Source organism: Camponotus floridanus, unplaced genomic scaffold, assembly GCF_003227725.1.
Source record: "Camponotus floridanus strain SB8 unplaced genomic scaffold, Cflo_v7.5 scaffold34, whole genome shotgun sequence".
Taxonomy (NCBI): Eukaryota; Metazoa; Arthropoda; class Insecta; order Hymenoptera; family Formicidae; genus Camponotus; species Camponotus floridanus.
The window spans coordinates 1495520-1511593 of NW_020229481.1; the positions used below are offsets into that span (position 1 = coordinate 1495520).

A 16074-nucleotide genomic window follows, 5' to 3' on the forward strand; every position below is an offset into this window, starting at 1 on the left:
ACTGCGAGTGGTCAGAGTTAGAGGAAGGCGTGACTGTAGGCTCAAAATGGCGGGATCTAAATCGCCTGATGAATCGCCATAGGTAAGAGATGGGTGTATCAGGATTGAGCTTGCTGCAAAACTCTCTCCAGCCTCTTCTCTTCTCCGCTTTCAGCGTTCTCTTAGTTATGGCTTCTTGTTTCTTAAAAGCAAGGTAATTCTGGAGAGTAGGCTGCCTTTTAAAGGTGGAGAGGAGGGAGCGTCTGATATTGACGGCCTGTTGGCACGCCTCGTTCCACCAAGGCGATGGCGGAGAGAATCTTCTTCTCCTCCTGCGAGACGGACGCTCCTCGGGTGAAGGCGGTTTATGAGGAGAGGAAGGCCAATGATAAAGAAGATGTTCTGTGAAGTAATTGTATTTCTGGGTCGAACTCAACGACGGGTCGCTGAGAGTTTCTTTCAACGAATCCAGCGAAGAGCAAAGGTTCTCAGCAAATTGTTCGTCCATTAATTTGGAGTGTTTGAGTTTGTGTGAGAAGAAGGATTTTCTGACAGGTGGACGGTTAAAAAGTATGGCGGTTGGGAAGTGGTCACTAAGAAAGGTGTCTTCCAGGACTGACCACTCGCAGAGTCCAATAATAGAGGAAGAGATAAACGTGAGATCAATGGCTGAGGATCTCTGTCCTGGTCTCGTCATGAATGTGGGCGAGCCATCATTCAAACAAGTATATGAGGCCTCCACCGCCGAAGAGAACAGTAATTCACCCTCCGCGTCCGGAGGTCCCCCACTCCATTCAGGATGGTGTGCGTTAAAGTCGCCTAACAAAATAACGTGAGAGAAAGAGCGACAAAATGAAAATAAGGCGTCATATTCATTAGGAGTTAGAGAGCCAGAAGGGTATCTGTAAATAGAAATTATGATGAGATTATAATTAGTATAATGGATCGAAATGGCTTGTGTTAGTAGTCTATTCTCAAATGTGATAGAGTTATCTAGGTAAGAATAAGGCAAGGAGGAACGAATCGCCAAGGCGAGGCCCCCTCCCTGACGAGTATCCGAATCTTTTCGAAAAATGTCAAAACCGTGCAATTTAAGATTTGAGTTGACGGTCAACCAGGTTTCGGAGAGTGCTAATACATCATATTCCCCAAACAACGCTGGGGAAACGTCAAGTTTATTTGAAATGGAGCGACAATTCCACTGGAGAACGGCAAGGGGTGCAGAGACCAAGCCACCGGAAAAAGTGGAGTCAGGCATTGTGCGGAAATTCGCCCCTCGAAAGCCCCCCCGTCGGCACAGTCACAAAACCGTCCAACAGCCTGCTCACCATGTCATGGACGCCAAAGAGTCTGAGTATAGGCACCAATTTTTCAAGTAGCATGCTCATTACCTGAGCAATCAAGTCAAGCTGAGAAGGGTCCAACCCCAGGAAACCCCCGATCGCCGAAAGAAAGGGCGAGCCCGCCGGCCCCCCCACGGCCACCCTGTCTCCGGAAACGGAGGGAACCCTGCCATTTGGAAATAGCAAGGGAGGCGCGGGTCCAGAGGTCCCAGGGCCAGCCCTCGGCGGGGAGAACCCCCGGGCGGAGAGACGGGGAGGCAACGACCCGCCCCCCCCAGCACAGTTATTGGAATCAGAAATATCGTAAAAATTGCTATTGTTATTGTTACGATCGGTAAGCTCCGTCCCCCGCCCATCCCGCCACCATCCGGACCCCCCACGGGAATCCGCGGACCCAGGCGGCCCAGCGGGGGGGCCCGGAGGGCCAACGGCGCCGCCGAAGCGCGCAGCGGAGGAAAGGGGAACCCCGGCGCCACCCGCAGAACCCCCCAGGTCGCGCTGTGAAGGCGACAAAACCCTGGAATACAGACGGGGAGGCCGGGAGAGCCCAGACTCCAAGCCTCCCCCCCCCCGAAGACGAAGAGCCCGGGAGCCGGGGGAACCCCCCCCGCCCCCCCCCCCGAAACAGACCCCCGGCCGCGGACACCAGTAGCCGCCTCCGAAAGGGGCACATTTTCATAAGCCGAGATCTCCCTAATTCTTCTCTGAAAAGCGTATTCCGGGCAGGAGAAGTCCGAGGCCCTATGTGGTCCGCCGCAGTTTATGCAAAGAGGGGCTCCACCTCTCCCGAGGCAAGCCCCACCGTCCCCATGCCTCGCCTCCCCGCAATCAATACATCTAGCATGACCTTTGCATTGGGCGCCGATGTGACCAAATCGAAAACACTTGAAACATAGAGAGGTCTTAGATACAAATGGAGTGATGGAATGTTTGATCATGTACAGGCAAACACGGTCTGGCAAAGTTTGACCTTTGAAGGTAATCAAAATGGTACGAGACGGGATCAACGAATCATTGTTATTATTGTTTACTACGGGTATAAGTCGAAGGGGAGGAAGAGAGGGAGCCCCCCCGTCTCCTATTCAACCTCTGCACAGAGACAACATCGACAGAGGACTCAAGGCCCCTCAAAATTTCCTCATTCGAAAGATCGAGCGAAACATCTCGAATGATACCCTTGCGAGTTGTGCGGTACAATGGAATATATGCAAAATATCCTTTGTCTTTTAAAAGATGATTTGAAATAAGATTATTAGCCGCCTCCCAAGTTTTAAAGCGGATGCTAATTTTTGAAAAGCCAATTTTTTTCAATTCCTGGATGTCATTTTTATTTTCAAAGTAAAGTAGGCGACCCACCGCTAAAGGATCGATGGCAAGAGGCTTTGAGATTCCATTATTATCGCAATTAGTACCATTGGAGATGGTTCTCTGAACGATCACGTCAAAAGGACCAGCAGATTTGCTGTCGTAATAGTTCGCCGTAGGCTCAGGGGGACCCTGCGAGGCCTCCATGTCAGAATTCTTGTCTAAAATAAAAGGGGTGAGATTGGTCTTACCTTGCATCAATCGACCATCCCCCTCGCCCAATACCTGACGTTTACTCGCAGATGAGGCAGGATTACAGTCCTTCTTTCTCTTATTCTTTTTAAGCCTGATCAGAGTGGGTTCTTTATCCACCTCGCAAGTGTATGTGACAGAATCCTCGTCCACAGCGGACACAACCACTGGGACGGAGCAATCTTTAGATTTAGAGAGCGGCTGCGAAACAGAAACAGTTGTATCAGTAATTGGATTATTTATAGTTGGGAGGATGGAATCAGAAAACGAGGAAAGAGGAAGGAGAGAGAGAGCGATAGCATTCAGCTTATCTTCGTCTGAAAGAATGACTGCGTTAGGATTTAACATCAGAAAATTTTTATCACTGTCATGTAAAGAAGCACGAGACACATTTGTGAGGTTGTCTATCGGATCTTGGATGGACATGTTGGCAGGAATACTGACCGTGCTCTTGAATAATTCTCCCACGTGTACGGCCGGCCAAGATGGCCGAGCGACGTGGCACCGAGCTGCGCAAAATTATACGTCGTCTATTTGCTGCGTTCCAAGCAATCACAAAAAATATGGCGAGCAGAAGCGGATTGCTTCACCAAGTCAATGATGTCGATGCTCTCCTTATATAAATGGAGGTTGTACAAGTTAAATATAATAAGAACGAATAATGTATATTGGAGCACACGTCTTGTTACTTCGAGGTCTCACTACCCACCCCTAAGACGATCTCAAATATAAGATCGGACTATGAATACCGGCTAGAGTCTGGACAATCCGAATCAAAGCCCCCTCCCCCAAAATGGCGTCAATGTGTGATGTGAGTATATAATGGAAGAGAGTTTCTTATAGAAGAATTGAAGATACATAAAGAAAAAAAGTAAGCAATAAATAACATAAATAATAACATAATAATATATAATGTATAACATATCAAATATTATAACATATAATTATTAATACATATAATACATATAAATTCTTTTATCTCTAACTTCTAAATAATGTCAATAAAATATACATTAATTTTAATGATAGGCTAAATAATATTGTTGTGTCACCAAGTGTTCCAATTCCTTCTTAATATTATGCAATATTTTGTTATATCTATTTGTTTTACTATGTATATGATCAAATTTTACATTTAGAATAAATACGAAATAAATCTTGTTCTACAATGTTTTACCTTTATTCTAGGATTTTTTATTTTACTTTTCATTATTTTATTTATTTATATTACTTTATTTATGTCATAGACATAGTAAGTATAGACCGAGCATCCATTGTATAAGCGTTAAGCATACGAAAAGAAAGACAAAAGATGTAAGATGAGTTTCTTTCTCTTTTCAATGCCGGAGAAGTGGGGAGCACTTCTCCTTATCTCCACGCCCCTCCATGATAAACCGGCGCAAGAAGATGTGGAGAAGTGCTCCCCACTTCTCCGGCATTGAAAAGAGAAAGAAACTCATCTTACATCTTTTGTCTTACTTTTCGTATGCTTAACGCTTATACAATGTATGCTCGGTCTATACTTATTATGTCTATGATTTATATTAATGATGTTTTATTGTTCTTTGAATACATGTGCGTTCCCGCTGCATTTTAATTCGTTCCGTCATTTTGAGGGGCTTGCGACCTGAATCAATAAAAAGATGTCTATGGCCTAGAGAACCTCTAGGAGAGAGAATGGACAACTGATCATGTGACATGTGATCAAGCTTTTTCATGATTGGCTGGCAGAAAATGTATCAATTTTAGCTATTGCGACGCCAATGCAAAATATGATGACACACAAATAGGTTAATATATGTGTGTCATGTGTGTCCTATTTGTGTGTCATCATATTTTGCATTGGCGTCGCAATAGCTAAAATTGATACATTTTCTGCCAGCCAATCATGAAAAAGCTTGATCAGTTGTCCATTCTCTCTCCTAGAGGTTCTCTACTATGGCCGGTATTCATAGTCCGATCTTATATTTGAGATCGTCTTAAGTTCGAGCTTGAAATGCTACGCAGCTATTTGATTGGTTGAATGAGGTCTTAAGTCAACCTCCAAGCAGACTTAAGACGATCTTAAATCTTAAGATCGGACTATGAATACCGGTCCTAGGGTACGTTCCGTTTCACGCATAATGCGCATAGACTGCATTTAATGTGATGCGCGCATTCGATATCGTTCCATTTTGTTAATGCGCATGATGCACGCTTGAAAACGGAACGGTTACCATGCGTTTGATGCGAATTAAAAATGGCTACTACTATGGACAAAAAGTTATTATCTAGTATAACTTCATTTTTATTAATAAAAAACATTAAAGAAAATGATTTAAGTGATACTATCGAAGATAGTGATGATAGTGAAAATGAAACAAAAGATTTACATGTTGAATGTGAATTAATGTATTTAATATTAATGATTAGTGAAACACGCGGGGAAAATGTTTTTAATAAAAAAATAGAAAATTATGTTGAGCGAGTTGTTCCAGGTTACTCTAGATTAGTATTTGAAGAACATTTTCGGTGAGTAATAATAATATATAAATATATAATAACGTTTTTGAATAAAGGAGGTTTAATCGATTTTAGCTATTTTATTCTTCAAAAAAATATATGGCTATGGTTGGTCAATGACGCTCTCAAATCGATAAATCTGCTTTATTCAAAAGCACTATAAATTTATATAAAAAAATAATATAATAAAAAGTATTTTATATAAAAATGTCATAATTGAAAAGTATTAATAATTTTATAAAAGTAACTTGTTATCGTTACCGTTTTTTTTTTAAAGCAACTCATTATTGTTACTCGTTATCAATTTTAACAGGTAACTTATTATCGTTATTCAAAAATAAAATAAAATGTATAATAATTTTTATATATTAAATAATTTTTATATTTAATATTTTAATATTTTAAAATGAATTATAATTTAAATATTATTATATTTATTAAATATTATTATATTATATTATTATATTATTATATTATTATATATTATATTATTATATATTATATAATTATATATAATATATTATTATATATTATATGTTATATTATAAATTATATTATTATTATATTATTTTTTACAAACTTATAACAAACGCATCAAACGCTTTACATTCGAGCTGCGGTAGCTGATATACGTTGATGCGCGAGAAGTAGTGGGGATACAGGGAATTCTGTGCGCTATCAACGCGCGCATTAAGTGAAACGGAACGGTTCTCTATACAGTCTATGCGCATTATGCGTAAAACGGAACGGAGACACCTCCGATTAGACACAGTACAATTGGGCACAACTGGCTTTGATTGGCTAATCGTGCTTGATCGTGCTGGTTACCTTAGGCATCAGTTGATATAATTGGCTGTGTTTAATCGTACTGTGTCTAATCAGGCAATCCCCGTTGCATAAATTTATTTAAATTACAAAACAGCAATTTTCCCTAATAAAAGTGTCAATAAACATATTATCCCCAAATGATTTCTAATCGATTCCGTTTATAATATATATTAAACATAATTACGATCTGCTAACTTAATGTTCGATACATTTTTATTATTAAAAAGAAAATATTATTTCTTAAATATTAAAATGATTTTCCTAAATTTCCCCAAACGATTCCTATATTATCTAATCCCTAACAGCACATGATATCATTCGAATATTCTATACTTATACTGTAAATATACATTACAGATATAATATATTGAGAATAATCCCATAACATCTCTTGTTGTATATTATTTTTCATATATTCTCAGAATATACTTTGAATATCTCGCGTATTAGTATATTCTTTCTCATATATTTTCCGGATATTCTATAATATTGCATGTGTTTCCTCATTTTGCCGCTACGCGCGCTACCAAACTCGTAGTTTAATTTTGGTGAAATGGACATAAAGGACTGGTATTTAACATGAGTTCTAAAGTTTCTTCTTTTTTCTTTTTAATCAGTTTAATTTATAATAAGCTGACTTAATTTAAAATTTGTTTAGTAATTTAGTTGTTCTGGATTCTTGATTGGGATTTAGAATATTAAAAAGATTATTTGAAATTAAAATGAGAAATAGTGTGTGCGTTTACGGCATTTATCAAAAGTATTTATATTACATATATGAATTATACTGCAAGATATTCTCAGTATTTACTATTAACCAAAATAGGCGGACATTAGAGCATTCTTAGTATATACTTAATATATCATAGTATGTATCTCGAATGTTCTGAGAATATATGCATTGTACTTTTGCGATATTCTTCGAACATTCTCAGTATCTACATGTGCTGTTAGGGATAAAGAATAATTAGAAAATATTCAATTCCTCAGTAATCAAGTAGACAACGTGAATTATTAACATAAATGATCTAGAAAATGAAAGTAGAAACCGCAATAAAAATTCTGTATATTAAACTCTGATAATAAATTTCAATCGAAACTTAAATACAGAAAGTAAATTACCTTAGACGAACATTCTGTCTTTGCTCTTTATTTTCTTTTGATTTATTAATCTTTCGCTTTTTTCCGTTATTTATAAATTACTTACTTATTTATAAAATATATTCTTTTAATTATCTTATATTAATAATTAAAATAAAGTGAAGTTAAGAGTTATTCTTATTTTATAGAAACCCATACAGCACACAAAGATTTCGTACACATTCCCATACAGCACACGAATATCCGAAGAACATCCATAAGATGATCATTAAGGATATTGAGGATATCCACAGATGATCCATTTTACGTTCTTCGGACATTCAGTGGACGTCCGTGGTATATCTGTTTATGAAATTGGTGGACATGTTTTAATCTCTAAACAATAATATAATTTATCTATTTCATATAAAATTTTACATGAAAATTTCATATAAAATTTCATATAAAAATTTTATTTATAATTTATACTCGCATATTGCACTTTACATTTTAAATAGGTAATGAACGGATTATTTTCGTTTATTTGCCGGACATTTACTTGTCCGACCTATAAAATCAATTTAATATCTGAAATTCTAGTATTGAGATCAGAAATTAAATTGAACAGTTTATTTTTAATCTTATTTGTTACTCTTTGCAAACTTTATATAATTCTCATAACTAAAACTTAAATACGAAAAAGATAGCGCATCGCACGTTGCATAGCGGTAAACGAACGAACTAACACATCCTTGCGTGCTCGCGCGAAACTTTGACGTCCAAGATCGGACATTTTGTGAACGTCCAAATATTGTTAACGGATGTCCCGAATCGGATGTACGATGAATGGTCATTTCATGTCCATGTGGGCGTGCGGACGTAAAATGGATAAATAAATTTAATATCCATAGAATGTCCTGTGCTGTCTGGATTGCAGCAATCTTTCATCGCAAAATATTGCAACGTTGCAAATTCACTGCAAAATGTTGTTATACCATTGTTGTGCAATTGTAGCAACGTTAAAATGTCCGCTTTTAGGAATATTGTAATGTAAGATTGTAGCAATGTTACAGTACAACGTATTTGTAATATTAAAACGCGTTTTGCTATAAATACAGACGCCGTTTTAAATTTAATAAATAAACTTTGAAAATATAAAAAAAATGTTTAAAATAAGAAAAAATGATTTTAAAAAAACATCTATTTATCTCACTAATATATACATACAATTATTTTACATACATTCGACACCAGAATATTTTAATATGTGCAATAAATGAATTATTTTCTATTTACCCATTCAATTAAGAAAAATCTGTTTAATATTCTGAAACCCAATGAAGGATCCAGATTATTAAACAAATTATATTTGTTTAATAATCTAGATCCTTCATTAGGATTCAGAATATTAAGTAAACCAAATCAGTTTATCAGAAATTAAACTGACGCAAGACAAGAAATATAATTACTACATTAATCTTTTGTAGACCTTATATCCATCTTACAATTAAATGAATTCGAATACGAGTTAGTTAAATTGGGTGTCGTCGCGTAGCGGCAAGTAAAGAAACACATGTTATACATTTTCACTATGCTAAAACACGTTGCTGCAATATTGCCAAAGTAAATATTACAAAATAATGTCTCTGCATTATTTCTGCAACATTACACTGCAATGAGCAATATTGTAACATTGCAGCAATGTTGATGCAAGCTTCTGTGGATCTCACATCTTACATTAATACTTTTATGTACAAAATAATAAGAATCATCAATTGGTGTAAAGAAAGTACATAATTGTTTCGAAAAAAAATGTAATTGTTAATTGCAAATTACATTTTTTCGAAACAATTATATGTTTTCTTTACACCAATTTATTCTTATTATTTTGTACATAAAAATATTAATGTAAGATAATCGAAAAATGAATATTTTACAAGATATTTTACAGTTTATGTAAAATTAAGAAATGATTTCAAGCCTCATAACTCGGAAAGTACTTAATGAAAACTTACTTAATTATAGTGTTTTGGAAAGATAAGCTACAAGAATAGGTAATAAAAAATAGGGAGTTTCATTTAAAAAATTAAAGGTGACCTTCAAACGACTTTTCAAGGTCAAACCAATGACACCATTTTATAATCCTCTTTTAACCATATAACTTTTGTCTGAGGCATTTTCCGCTATCGCCCCTATTTGAGGAGATATTTCCGTGGACGGATTAAAATGGTCCACCGTGTATATATATATAGCTCATTATAATTCTGTCCATCCGCTACTATTTATTGGCATAGTGGACCAATTATATAAAAATATATATAAATGATAAGTTATGTGACTTACTTAAAAAATATGTTTTCTCTTTTCAAAAATTGTGATAACATAATGTTATATTATGATAAATGAATCATTTTCCCTCGCCGCATCGCAAATAATCAATTCAACCTGGCGAGAAAATGACGTATTGCACATGCATAGTACATATCGCACAAGCGACATAAATGTCAGGGACATTCGAGTCATATAGTATGCATAGTCAATTTATTAAGCGCGCAAACATAATTTTCGCTCGTCGATCCAAAAATTTGCCGCCTTTTAATTTTAAATTACATGTCTCTATCCTACTTTTACTCTTCATTTTTTCCTCTTTTTTGCATCAGGGCTCGAATCAATTCGTTTTACATATAAAAAATTTACGATAAAGCAAGGGATCAATACATAATACATATACAGAAGCAAAACCTGTTTTTTCAGGTTCTATTATTTCAATCGCTGGCAAAAATATAAAATAAATATATATAATAAATAGAGAAAGAGAAAAAGATGAAATGGAAAAGAAAGTACAAAACTGTAAAAATAAAATATAAAATTCCAAACACGCTCTTTCTATACAATTTCGCAAACGGCTTGTTTTTACGCAAACAAACAAATCGATGCTCGTTATACAAGTCACATAGCACCGAGAAATATTGATCAAAGTGCTTGCCTGACCGCTGACAGTGTGCGTCCGTAACGATCACTGTAGTTATGTGCGGAGGAATTGTCGCACGAGAATTGTCGCGCACTCGAAATTCGAAACTGGGCCTTTTATTATTGCTCTTCTCGATCGCGCATCTGCCGTTATTGCGACACGTTGATGCCAAGATACTTCGTGGTGATTTGATGACACGCGAGGTAATTGTATATATCAACTGATTAATGTGACAAGTGAAAAAAAAATCGCGCGATTTTATAACGAGGCAATTTATCCCTCTGAAAACATCAGTAATAATTGAGCGTAAAAAAATCACTTGTTATAACTGAAACATGACTAAACTGAATAAATTTTCATTAAATTTATGTAGATTAAATATATAAAATACGCAAAATTTAATCATCGAAGATTTAATTTTGTCAAATTAATAAATAAAGAAATTAGGCTCTGTTATGTATTGAACAACATCATACCCGAGAAAAGAGCAATTAAGAGCCACCGCGGTAGTGCGTAAAATTTTGAAGATTAGTAATTCGCGAAAATTAAAACGCGTGAAAGACATATGCATATATTTTACTTGGTGCATTAACCAAGATATAGATTCTCAATTCCGAGAATACTATAAGACCTCTCTTTACCCCCCCTGAAGAGACGTAAGCGAGAAGTTCACGCGTTTTAATTTTCGCGAATTACTAATCTTTAAAATTTTACGCACTACCATCCGCGGTGGCTCTTAATTGCTCTTTTCTCGGGTATGATGTTATTTAATTTTGTATTTTTTTTTTTGTTATAATAGTTTGGAACATCGTGTTAAAAATTTCGGCAAATCAATGGTTAAAAATTCCATAATTTATATACTCTGTTATATATATTACAGAAAAATTTCTAAATAATAGTAAAATAATATAAAAATATTATTATGATTTAATATAAAATATATAAAAATTAATCAATGAAAATTTAAATTGTATTTTTTATGTTTTGATACGATTCGAAATATCATATTAAAAACAATTTTAAAAAAACGCCTATAATTTATATACTTTATATATATATACATTTTATTACGTATCATAAAAAGTTTTTAAATGTAATGAGAGAAGTAATATAAAAAATATTTTTACAGTTATTCTTATTATCGATTAATATAATATTGACTGATGCACAAGATCAGTTTTACATTGTTATTATTTTTCCAATAAAATAACAAGCTTTGATAAAAAAAATTGTGGTATAGATAGATAATATAAATAAAAAATATATATATATAATATATGGAAATGACGAATTTTCAGAATTGGGCATTTGTCGCGAGATTCTGTTTTTTAACGGAACGCGGCACTTTCCGATACCACTTTCAATTGGGAGGTGAGGAGCGCGATTTAAATCTGTTGCTTTACTACGATGGACCTCATCAATGGCCCACTGTCTATCCTTCCAACAAAACATGCCGAGAGAAAGAAAGTATCCTTAATATTGATTACGGTCAAATAATACCCTTGAACACATCGTTACACTTATCGGGATGCAAGAAGGATGATGACGGTATAATTCGATGCGATAGTCAAAGGAGATTTATCTCGGCACGGCCGAGATGGTGGTTCGTAGTTTTAGCCGACTGCTCTTCCAAGACAGGCTTGAATGTCACATACTGGATATCGTTGACTAACGCTCCAATCGGTACATTCTGGAAGGAACACTTCTCCGCGGACGAATTCTGCAAGTAATTTGACTTTCATGACAATCGACGAAACTCAGAGTAGCGTTCCTTAATTGTGTCTGTTCTTGTTTGCAGATATACTGCCGCTGCTGATAGCGACTGCATGTATTTATGTGATAGTCACTACGCTCAGTTTCTACGTAGCATTGCAATTACGTTCGAGGAGACTACTGCATATATCCTACAAGTTGTTTATGATTTCCGTGTTGTGTCAATTGTTGGGCCTGTTGTGTGAGATTTACAGTTACGTTAATCTTGGTTTAAGGGGAGCGCTAGCCGAGAACGCTCATTTATTGGGTCAGCTGTCGGGAGCATGCTCCGAAATTCTGTACACGGTGCTCATGTTGCTGCTTGCGCTTGGTTACACAGTTACCAAAAGTGTCCTTACGCCGTCCCAAGTCCGATGGCTTATACTGTTTATTAGTATTACTGCCAGCTGTCAAATGTCATTGTATATATATCAATCTGAGATATTCGACCCCGGATTGGTGTTGTATATTTATGAATCGCCACCGGGCTATGGAATAATAGCATTGAAATTGATCGCCTGGTTCGTATTCGTCACTCGTTGTTTCAAGACCATTAGGAAACTGAACACAAAACTCCATTTCTATTTTTCGCTAATTATCTTGGGATCAATGTGGTTCCTCTGTCACCCGCTAACGGTATATTCACATATTAATTTTATTTTAAAGTAATTTCTGGTCATTTTTATGTATAAGTATACTATTGGAACAAAACATTTTACATTTTATAAAGTTTTATATGTAATGTATATTTTATCTTTTATAGATATTGACCATCACTCTGTTTGTGGATAAATGGGTGAGAGAGAGCGTCGCTAAAGGAAGTTCCCTTTGCATTGTCTTCTTGGGTCACATAACGTTTTTATATGTAACTCGACCATCTGTAAATAATAAACGGTTTCCATTCCACATTAGGACATGTCAAGTTGTGCCTATAGGTGGTCATGGACAAGATCACAGCTACGAGCCTGGTTCTCGAGCTGCAGTTACGGCATTTACTATCACGCAAACACCAGCTTACCTTAATCAATCATGAGAAAAAAAAATAGTAAATAGAAATGTATCACTATTGATGGAACACACTCTTATTTAAGTGGTTACTGAAGAAAAACAAATTTTTGTGATATTAGTATATTTTTTTACCATACATAGTGTAATGAGATGCATGGCAATGTATGCATTTTTGGATTGAATCTTAAAATAGACGTCCTAATTTGGATAATCAAATAATGTTAATAATACTGAATTTTTTGCTTCTATATTGGCAAAAACTTCTATGTAAACAATTTGGAATCTATATGACCTTTATCTTATCTTGTCACAAAGATATTTATAATAAAGCGCATAATACTATTTTAAATTGTTTCTTATTTTAATAAAATGAAAAGTTTATTCTATTTTAAAGGGGGGGGGGGGTAAAGAGGGTTTATAAAATTCTCAAAAATGAGAATCTATATCTTGGTAAATGCAAGTAAAACATGCATATGCCTCGTGCACGTTTAAATTTTCGCGAACAATTAAAATTTACGTATTACCATCCGCGGTGGCTCTTATTCGCTAGTTTCTTATCATGTTGTTTAAATACATATATAGCCTAATTCCTTTCAATTTATTTATTCTATTTTATCTAGGAAAAAAGATGGGCGTAACAAATTTTTTAAGAAAATGTATTGTTGTCAATTTTCATTTTTTATATGTACATATAATGCAATTTTGTGTATGTGTGTGTGTAAATTTAAGGCCAATAAATTATGTTCAATAAAGATACAAATAATTATCTACAATAATCCATACTTATATTCAGGTCCCATCGTACATTAGAAAATACTATTATTATTTATCGTCAATCACAAGATCCATCCAGCCAGCCATCTCTCCATCTTTGATTCACTAATTTACAATCAAATTCTGGTTTTCCAAGCTTCGTGTTTACCTCATTATGGAGTTTGCATAGCCATTGACTCAATTTTTCCTGAGAGTCAGTCTCTGGTGGTGAATATTTTAATTGTTCCTGCAAATCCTTTGCACATATGTTGCAAGGATAAAATTTGGAAAATATGTGAAAGAAATTGTTCATGTCCGCCTTCTGTTCTTCACTTGGTTTATCTGGATAGTATGCAGCCATAGTGTGTAAAAAGGCCCAAGACTTTGAACCTAATTCATCTTTGTCTAAAGGGCAATTGTCTCGAGTACCATTATTGCTAATTAAAGTTTGGTTTTGTTTTTTCTGTGCTTCCTATATAAAATACAATTTGTGAATACAATATTATAATGATATATAATTATATGCAATTCTTACAAAATAATAAAATATATAAAATATATATTATATGTATTTTATTATTTTGTAAGATGTACATGATTACATGTATGTTTTTTTATTATATATTTATATATATGTGTATATAATGAAATATATATGAAATAAAATATATATGAATATATAAAATATTCAAGAAATAAGAGTAATTTTTATATAGCATTTTTTAAGCTAAGATATCAAGCTAAGATATCAAGCTAAGATATCAAGCTAAGATTATTGAACATTATTAATAAATATTTTTATGAATTACTGGTTTACCTTCTCTGAGTCATAGGCTTCTTTCTGACGTTTCGCCCAAGTCCTAAAGTCCGTGCAAGCACGACACGGCTTTTCATTCGACATTTTTTTAGCAAAGAGTATGTACGTAAAGAGCTACTGCAGACAGATTAATAGCTCACATGTGCAGCATAACCTCTTTTTTCTCTTATAATTATAAAATTGACCTCGAGGGTTTTTTTAAATCCTAATACATTTTCAGTGAAATTATTTCATGATGAAGTCAGGTGAAATGGATTTATGGACAGTTAAAAACATTTTTATGATACTAAAAATTTGAAAATTACAACTACCGCTCTTACAGCGGTTTTGAGTCACTCCATGATGTAATCTAACCTTTGACCCACAATAGGTGTAGTAAACCTTAAGCCGTAAGATATTGACCAATCACAGTTGAATGTAAGAAGACTAATTGAATATGATTGATTAATTTTTTATGGCTCAAAGCTTATTACACCTATTGTGGATCCAGTTTAAAGGCCTTTAAAGTCCGTGGCCCGTACAGAGAGGAACTTGAAAGCGGTATGTCAGTGTTTTGCCTCTTTTTATCATTTCACAAAACTGCTTGGACCTTGGATCATTGAATAAAGAATACCAGCATGTGCCAATACGGGTGGAACCGGAGGTTATGTTCCAATATTGGGTGCATCCAGAAGCACAGGGTGTTTACGACAACTAATCGGATCTCTGATCGGACTGAGTAGTGGTACTCAGCGATAGACTTCCTAAATTTCCCTAGATTAATCCGGATCAATGATGTGTCTCTGGAGTAATCGAATTAGATTAACAATCATCGAAAGAAATTGCGGTCAAGCTGATCGAAAAAATTGTGACAAACATCATAAGAAAATATAGAAGGTACTTTATTATTATCTTCAATGTATGTTTTCTAAATAAAAAACGTCTAAATAATATTGTAACGAATAAAAACTTCACATATTACATATTTAATTGATAAACTTTCAAAAATTACAAGATAAATAAGAAATTCATGGTAAAATTTAATTATTATTGTTTACGTACATACATTTTGTTATTTGTAGTATTATTTTGCAAATTAATATTGTTTATTATATTAATAATTAAAATAAAGTGAGGTTTAGAGTTATTCTTATTTTATAGAGTTATTCTTATTTTATACATCTTATTCCAGTAAAATACATTTGTTTATTAATACATATTTGATAAATAAATATATATTAATTAAAAGAATAATAAAGTATCTTCTATATTTTCTTATGATGTTTTTCACAATTTTCTCGATCAGTTTGACCCATATATATATAGTACTCCTATATTACCAGTTCTATAGGAGGAATGAGCGAAAACATTACGGTGCTGACGATAGCTCCTCTCTCGCACACTTCTCCGACGGTAGCACTTTTGCGCATGCATCAAATATATATATATTTATATATATATATATATATATATATATATATATATATATGCCATATATATATTTG

At 34.5% G+C, this 16074-nt stretch overlaps 2 protein-coding genes across 2 annotated transcripts; one reads left to right on the forward strand and one right to left on the reverse strand.

The window, feature by feature from the left end:
* Positions 1 to 10181: 10181 nt before the first annotated feature.
* Positions 10182 to 13133, forward strand: LOC105256693 (transmembrane protein 145). The gene is made up of 4 exons (XM_011266844.3): positions 10182 to 10463; positions 11559 to 11982; positions 12059 to 12648; positions 12776 to 13133. Exons 1-4 carry the CDS (start codon positions 10317 to 10319, stop codon positions 13043 to 13045), a joined length of 1431 nt encoding a protein of 476 aa, XP_011265146.1. The 5' UTR covers positions 10182 to 10316; the 3' UTR covers positions 13046 to 13133.
* A 653-nt stretch (positions 13134 to 13786) lies between these two features.
* Positions 13787 to 15303, reverse strand: LOC105256694 (FAD-linked sulfhydryl oxidase ALR). The gene is made up of 2 exons (XM_011266845.2): positions 14591 to 15303; positions 13787 to 14245 (listed from the first exon to the last, which is right to left on the reverse strand). Exons 1-2 carry the CDS (start codon positions 14672 to 14674, stop codon positions 13853 to 13855), a joined length of 477 nt encoding a protein of 158 aa, XP_011265147.1. The 5' UTR covers positions 14675 to 15303; the 3' UTR covers positions 13787 to 13852.
* Between the last annotated feature and the right edge of the window lie 771 nt (positions 15304 to 16074).

What these genes read in the sequence shown, in the direction of transcription:
- LOC105256694 (XM_011266845.2), bottom strand. Translation starts at nt 14,674, where the DNA reads ATGTCGAATGAAAAGCCGTGTCGTGCTTGCACGGACTTTAGGACTTGG. An exon ending in AAGCCTATGACTCAGAGAAG is followed by an intron (nt 14,246 to 14,590) that starts GTAAACCAGTAA and finishes TATTTTATATAG; the next exon opens with GAAGCACAGAAAAAACAAAA.
- LOC105256693 (XM_011266844.3), top strand. Translation starts at nt 10,317, where the DNA reads ATGTGCGGAGGAATTGTCGCACGAGAATTGTCGCGCACTCGAAATTCG. An exon ending in GTGATTTGATGACACGCGAG is followed by an intron (nt 10,464 to 11,558) that starts GTAATTGTATAT and finishes ACGAATTTTCAG; the next exon opens with AATTGGGCATTTGTCGCGAG. An exon ending in TCCTCTGTCACCCGCTAACG is followed by an intron (nt 12,649 to 12,775) that starts GTATATTCACAT and finishes TATCTTTTATAG; the next exon opens with ATATTGACCATCACTCTGTT.